Source organism: Triticum dicoccoides, chromosome 3B (genome assembly GCF_002162155.2).
Source record: "Triticum dicoccoides isolate Atlit2015 ecotype Zavitan chromosome 3B, WEW_v2.0, whole genome shotgun sequence".
Lineage (NCBI taxonomy): Eukaryota > Viridiplantae > Streptophyta > Magnoliopsida > Poales > Poaceae > Triticum > Triticum dicoccoides.
Window position 1 is genome coordinate 524,433,678 of NC_041385.1, and position 7,393 is coordinate 524,441,070.

The following is a 7,393-nucleotide window of genomic DNA, read 5'->3' on the forward strand; positions in this document are numbered from 1 at the left end:
AGCTCCGGGACAGCCGCCGCTCCCCCTCCCGTCGGGATGACCGGGCCCGGTCACGCTCGCCCCGAGCGTCGTCGGGCAACTGGCGCCGCCGGCGCTCCCCCTCGCCCTCCCGTCGTAGGGACCGGTCCCCCTCCCCCGCCCGTCCGGTTCGTGATGGCATCCTCCCCACTCCGGACACCCGCCGCTACGTCCCGCCTCACGCTGCCTCGGGGTCCTCAGCCCCGGGTCCGACCTCTGGGGGCGCTCCCGCCCGCGGCCGCCCTGGCCCCGCCAAGAAGAAGAAGCGTCGGGGTGCCCGACCCACTCCGACCATCCCTCCATCCTCGGGTCCGGGGGCCCCCTCCGCTCCGGGCCCCGTCTCCGGTCTTCATCGCCCCCCTTGCTTCAACTGTGGGGTGATGGGGCACTCCCAGGTTGCCTGTGTCAACCCCCAGTGCTGCTACCTCTGCAAGGATCCGGGCCACCCCGCCATTCTGTGTCCGGACAGACCGGTGGTGTCCGAGCTCATGATGTATGGCCACGGCATCGAGGGGTTGGGCTTCTTCCACCTTGAGGTCCCGGATGCCCCTCCGCCTTCGCCCTCCCTTCAGGCGATCGTCACGGTCGTTGACGGGGTGGCCTCCCCGGAGATGATCGAGGCCGAGCTCAACCACCTCTACCGTTGTCAGTGGGACTGGGTGGTTACCCCCACCGCCAGCCACATCTTCTCCGTCGTCTTCCCCGACTCCGTCAGCTACGGCTACGGCACGCGTAGTGGCCGGATCACCCTCGCCCTCAACCAGCTGGTGGTTGAGATCTCCGAGCCTGTTCTCGACGCCCAGGCCGTGGCCGTCCTCGACACCGCTTGGATCCTCATCTCCGGTCTCCCTGACATCGCGCGGTCAGAGCTTGTCATCCGCCAGATGTCTCGCCTCTTGGGCAAGGTAGTGGTGGTTGATGAGCTCTCACTGCGCAAGGAGGAGGAGGTCAGGGTCAAGGTCAAGTGTCTCGACTCCACCAGGCTGCACACCTCGGTCCGGGTCTTCTTCAACGACCAGGGCTTCGACCTCAGGATCGCCCCCGAGCCACCCAACCACGTTGGGCGCCCCCGCTCCCTCGACGTCGGTCCCCCAGACGACTTCCGGGGGGCCGGCGGAGACTACCACGGCCGTCACCACTCGCGCTCCCACCGCTCTGACGAGGAGGGGGAGTCCGAGGACTCCCGCTCTCCTCCTCCCTCGCCCCCCTCCGGCTCTGGGGGGCAAGGGCCGCCAGGCCGCCCCAGGCCCCTCCGCTGATGACCCCCCGATCCCTGATGGGTCGTCGTCCGAGGGGAGCGACATCTCCAGTGTCGGCCTGGTGGTCTGCCCGGCCTCCTCTCCGCGCTCCCCCGTCTCTCCCCCGGCTCCGGAGGTGGCTCCTGTCGACCCGACCGGCGGCCCCATCCCCTCCGCGCCGGCGGCCCCTGAGGGTGGGTCGCCGTCTCCTGCGGACGCCCCCCCCTCCGGCCTCGCCTCCCCCAGCCTCCATCATCTCCTCGCCGCCTGACGCCCCCTCGGCCCCGCCTTGCTCTACGGCCTCGGGTGTGATCTCCCCTCCTCGGGTCGCTCCCACCCCCTCGACAGTGAGCCCCGTCGGCTGTGCTGGGCCGGGATTGGTGCCCCCCCCTCGTCGCCCTCTGGGGAGGTGGCGGCCCAGATCATCACCCCCCCTGGCGGCCCAGCCTCCCCCTCCTCGGTCTGCCGCCTACTCCCGCCGCGGCCGGTCGGCCTCTTCCCCGGTGGTCGCCGGACGCAGGAGTGCTCGGTTGGACGCCGCTCACCCCGAGGGCCGCCCGGCGCTCCTCATCTCCGAGCGGGCTGAGCTTCGCGCTGCCGCCCGCAACCTGGAGCCAGGTACGCCCTCCGCCCCCCTTCTACTTCTGCTTCGTCTTGCTCCTTCTCTGCTCTTGCATCTGTCCCTTTGGGCCATCTCGCCCAAGTGGCCGCCGATTCCGCGATCATCTTCCGTGGGGAGGTGGGTCCCCCCCTCGCCCAGATTGAGGCCATTCAGGCCCGGGAGATTCTGGATGGGAAACTGGCAGAGGCCCGAGCGGCCCTTGCGGCTCCCCCTCCCCCGGCCCAGGCGCCCCCTAGAGACCCCTCCCCCCCTCCTCGGACGCGGCAGACGGCCCCCCGCCCTTCGGGGGCCGAGCTGGTGATCCGGGGTCGCACCCGCTCCCGCACGGCGGCCCTCCGCGCTCTCAGCGCGTCTCGTGTCTTGGGGTCAAGCAGCCCCCCAATGGCTCCTTGATGCGTGCCCTATTCTGGAACATCCGCGGCTTCGGCCATGATGGCCGACGCCGCCAGTTAGTGGAGTACTTGCGAGCTGAACGCATCGACCTAGTGGCCGTGCAGGAGACCATGCGCCGGGACTTTGCGCTCCCTGAGCTCGACCGGCTGAGCTCTCACCTATTTGCGTGGCACTGGCTCCCTTCTAGTGGGAGTGCAGGCCACTCGGGTGGCATCCTCCTAGGCGTGAAGGATGCCACCTTTGAGGTGGGCAGCATGGACCGGGGCGAATTCTTCGTCAGCATGGAGGTCTTTGAGAGATCTCTCAATTTCAAATGGGAGATCATCATCGTCTATGGTCCGGCTGACCATAGTAGGTCGGCCTCCTTCCTGGAGGAACTTCACCGGAAAATCTCGGCCGCCTCCCTCCCTGTAGTTGTCGGGGGGGACTTCAACCTGTTGCGGTGTGCGGAAGACAAGAACAATGACAATGTTAGTTTTGCCCGGATGGACATGTTTAACGACTTCATTGCCGACCTCGCCCTCAGGGAGCTTGATCGGGTTGGGGCTCGTTTTACTTGGACCAACCGCCAAGCCTCCCCGACCCTCTCCGTCTTGGACAGGGTCCTAGTTTCCCCCGAGTGGGACCTCCGGTGCCCCTTAGCCTCTCTTCGTGCCGTCACCCGGATTGGGTCTGACCACGTTCCCCTGCTTCTCTCCTCCGCGGATGAGCGCCCCCCGATTCCCCCTCGGTTCCGTTTTGAGGCTTTCTGGCTCTCCCAGGCCGGATTCTCGGACGCCGTCAGTGCTCGTTGGATCGAGGCTCGTGGCCATCCCCACCCCCGCCCCCCTTCCGCCATAGATGCGTGGCACTTCTGTGCGAAGCGTGCCCGACAATTTATGAAGGGGTGGGGAGCCAACCTGGGAAGAGACTCCAGGGAACGGAAGAAGGCTCTCTTGTCGGCGATCCAGGCCCTCGACTTCAGGGCTGATGCGATCGGTCTCTCTCCTGACGAGTGGTTGTCCCGTTATGACCTCGAGGACCAGCTCTCCGTGATTTACTCTGATGAGGAGGCTTATTGGCGCATTCGGGGCGCCCAGCGTTGGGTCTTGAAGGGGGATGCGAATACGGCCTACTTCCAGGCGATCGCAAATGGGCGCCGTAGACGCAACACCATCTCCTGCCTTTGGGAGGGAGCCACTCTCCTTCAGGATCCCCGCGATATCCGCGCCCATGTTGATGGCTTCTATCGCTCCCTCTTCTCCCCCGCTCCTCGGAGCGGCCTCTCTCTTGCTTTTGACTGCTGGACCGGCGACCGTCTAGTCTCTGACGAAGACAATGCCACCTTGACGGCCCCCTTCTCTGTACAAGAGGTCTGGGAGGCTATCAAGGGTATGAATCCCTCCTCGGCGCCGGGCCCAGACGGCCTCCCGGTTCTCTTCTTCCAAACCTTCTGGAGCGTGGTCAAACCCGAGATCATGGCCATTTTCGAGGAATTCTTCGTGGGCTCGATCGACCTTGGCCGCCTCAACTTTGGGACCATCTCCCTCATTCCCAAGGTCCCTGGGGCGACTGACATCCGCCAGTTCCGCCCGATTACGGTCATAAACGTGATCTTCCGGATCTTGGCCAAAGGGTACGCCAATAGGGTGACCCTGCTGGCCGACCGGATCACTCACCCTAATCAGTCGGCGTTCATTCAGGGCCGGTTCATCCTTGATGGGGTCTTGGTCCTGCACGAGGTTCTTCATGAGGTCCGGGTCAAACACCTGAAGGCGGTCTTTCTGAAGATCGATTTTCACAAAGCTTATGACACGGTTAGCTGGCCCTTCCTTCGGGAAGTCCTTCTGCGCAAGGGATTTGACGACCGGTGGATCACGAGAGTCATGCAAATGGTCTCTTGCGGTCGCACGGCGGTCAATATTAATGGCGAAATTGGTCCCTTCTTCCCTACCCTTTGTGGGGTGCGCCAAGGCGACCCCTTCTCCCCGTTCCTCTTCAACATGGTCGTGGACGCTTTGGCTTCCATTCTCGATAAGGCGAAAGCTGCGGGCCACCTCTGAGGCATCGCCCCCCATCTCTCCGGGGACGCGGGGATCTCCATCCTCCAGTATGCGGACGACACGATCATCATGGTCGAAGGCTCGGAGATGGACATCGCCAATCTCAAATTCCTCCTCCTTTGCTTTCAGCAGATGTCGGGCCTCAAGATCAATTTTGATAAGAGCGATGTTATGGTGATGGGATACTCTCCCGAGGAGTCAGTGGCCATTGCCAATAGACTCAATTGCCACTTGGGCTCGTTTCCTTCTACCTATCTGGGGACGCCCATCAGTCACTCGCGCCTCCTGGCCGCCGATCTTCGCCCCTCCGTGACCAAGCTCCAGACTAGATGTGAGCCTTGGCAGGGGAGGTGGCTGTCCAAGGCGGCCAGGACTATTCTTATCAACTCCTCCCTCTCCAGTCTCCTCTTATTTCTTATGAGTCTCTACAGCCTTCACGATTCTCTTCATAAGGAGATCGCCAAAATCCAGTCCCGCTTCTATTGGGCTGGGGAGCACGGCAAGCAGAAGTATCACATGGTCAGCTGGCCTGACATCTGCAAGCCGAGGGAGCAGGAGGGTTTGGGGATCATGTGCTCCAAACGGATGAATATTGCCCTCCTCTCCCGATGGCTGTGGCGCATCTCGCAGGGCCACGGGGGCCTCTGGCTGGACATTATCCGGAATAAATACCTGCGCGGCCAACCCCTTGCCTTCTGCCAGAAGTCGGGTGGCTCTCAGTTCTGGCAGTCCCTTGTCCAGCTCCTCCCTGTGCTCCGCATTGGTACCTCTATCTCGGTAGGATCTGGCCGTTCGACGTTATTCTGGTATGACCGTTGGGCCGGTGACGCCCCCTTTGCGGCTCGCTTCCCCATTCTCTTTGCTATCTCTGTCGACCCCATGATCTCTGTTGATAGGGCCCTATTTGACTTAGGGCGCCTCGCTTTCCGTCGGCCATTTGGGCCTGCGGAATCCGCCGCCTGGCGTGAGCTTCTTGAGTGCGTCGCTCTTCATGAGCCGCTGGTTGACGGCGTCCAAGATCGTGTTCGATGGCATTTGGAGCCGTCTGGCCAGTTCTCTACCAAATCGCTCTATGCGGCCATTGCCCCCTCCGCCGCCCCTCCCCCCCTCTCAATGGTTTGGTCCGTCCGCCTCCCTCTGAAGATCCGTATCTTCATGTGGCAGTGGATCCGGGGACGGATCCCCTCCGGTGTGGAGGTCCGCAAGCGTAATGGCCCGGGTTCTGGTCTCTGCCCCCTCTGTGCCGTCCCCGAGGACTCTAACCACATCTTCTTCGCTTGCACCTCTGCCCAGTTCCTCTGGAGCTGTTTTCGCGAGCTTGTCGGCGGAAATTGGACTCACACCAACTTCCCCGACCTTTTTGCTGAACTCCAAGCGTCCCCCCGTCCTCCCGCCACATTAGGTGGCTGGAGGTTGGGACCCTAGCCTGGACTCTTTGGACTGTTCGTAATAAGCTTGTGATTGAGCGCACTCCGCTTCGTCGTGCTACTGACGCTCTCTATAAATTCTCGGGTTTCCTGCAGCTTTGGCGGCCGCTTAGCCGTCTCCTGGAGCGCGACGCCATCTCCGCCTTCATCGCCGACCTCCGCTCGATGGCCGTCCGCCTGTCGCCGCCGCCGCCGCCCCCTCCGCCGGAGCCTGACTAGTCCCTTGCGTGGGTCTCTCGCCCGGCCTCGCCCGGTTTCCTTTTCTGTTTCTTTGGGCTTGTTGAGCTGTGCCCTCAGCAGTACCTTATGACTTTGTTGTGCTATTTGGGTGTGTGTGTCTGAACCTGTTGGGGTTGTGTGTTTTGTGGCGGTGTGCTTTATCTATAAAGCGGGGCGAAAGGCTTTTTCGGTAAAAAAAAGTTCTTATGTAGTATCAGCTGGACCAGCATTAGATAATGATGGAGGGTAGCAACAACTTGAAGCCAGTTATCGGATTTTCTTGCATTTTTTATAGGCTCTTTTGGCGTATTCGTTAGCGGGCGGCGAGGACTATGCATGGTTGTAATTGCAAAAATTCAGGAAAATGGAGAGAGAGAGAGAGAGAGAGAGAGAGGGGTAGGCGACGGCTGCGGCAAGCATTGGTTTCCAGTCGATAAACATTTTGCAGGTCAACCATATTCAAACAATCAATGCGGGATTGTTGGCGCACCCGAGACTAACCTACAGCGGATACGTCATGCGCATCCATGCATGCATGTAAACTTTACATGCATGGCAGATTCAGCAGTTCGGTAGTGTAGAGCCTCCTTCCACATGATCGATGCATGCATGCAAATCTAGGGTGCATGAATATTCATCCTTGCATCGGTGCATGCAATCTACTGCATGAGTACTTAGACGCAGACACGCGCATGACTGTCAGGATTAATAGTATATAGAGAAACTTAATTGGACGAACCGTACCTAGGGTTGGAGCTGTTCTTGACGGCCTTCTGCCCGTACTTCCTCCAGCGGTAGCCGTCGTCCAGGATATCGTTCTCGCTCCTCGTCTGGAACGCGAACCGCAGCTTGCTCGCCTTCTTCTTCCCCGATCTCCCCGCGCTTCCCTTCGCCTTCGACTTCTCCTTGTTACCACTTCCACTGCCACCCGCCTCGCCGTCGTTCTCCCCACTCTGATCAGCCTGCACGGCCTCCTCCTTCTGCTCCGGCGGAGCCACCAGCCCCGTCTTGAACAGGGACGACCAGTCCACGTCCCCCATCCCCGACTGAAGGGTCAGATCAGGTGGAGTACACGACCACGGCGGCGGAGTCAGCTGCTGAAGCGCTGCGGCGAGCGGGCTGTGCTGACCGTCCGACGATGAGGCCAGCGGTGACGCGAGTGGCGGCGGTGTCGACGGCGCCGAGAAGTAGGGGACGGGAGGGAACGTGTGCGCCTCGTCGTCTCCGTGGAGACCATCCATCTCAAAGCTACGCGTGATCTCAAAGGTCGACTGGGTGAGACTTGGTACATAGTGCGTCGTCGATTTATAAAGGTGTAGGGTTTACCGCTCTGCCTGGCGGATGTGCATGTACGTGTGAATATGTGAAAGAGAAGACACTCGAAGCTGAGAGAGAGAGTTGTGCAAACGTGCACGCTCAAAGCCGGGAAGAGAG

At 61.5% G+C, this 7,393-nt stretch overlaps 1 protein-coding gene across 1 annotated transcript in view; it reads right to left on the reverse strand.

Annotated features, from left to right (window-relative positions):
• LOC119276882 (probable WRKY transcription factor 75) overlaps positions 1-7,216 on the reverse strand; it is a 10,411-nt gene extending 3,195 nt beyond the window's left edge. Inside the window, exon 1 of the mRNA XM_037558054.1 lies at positions 6,704-7,216. Within this exon, the coding sequence (XP_037413951.1) occupies positions 6,704-7,200 (497 nt within the window). The 5' untranslated portion in view covers positions 7,201-7,216. The remainder of the gene's footprint in view (positions 1-6,703) is intronic.
• Between the last annotated feature and the right edge of the window lie 177 nt (positions 7,217-7,393).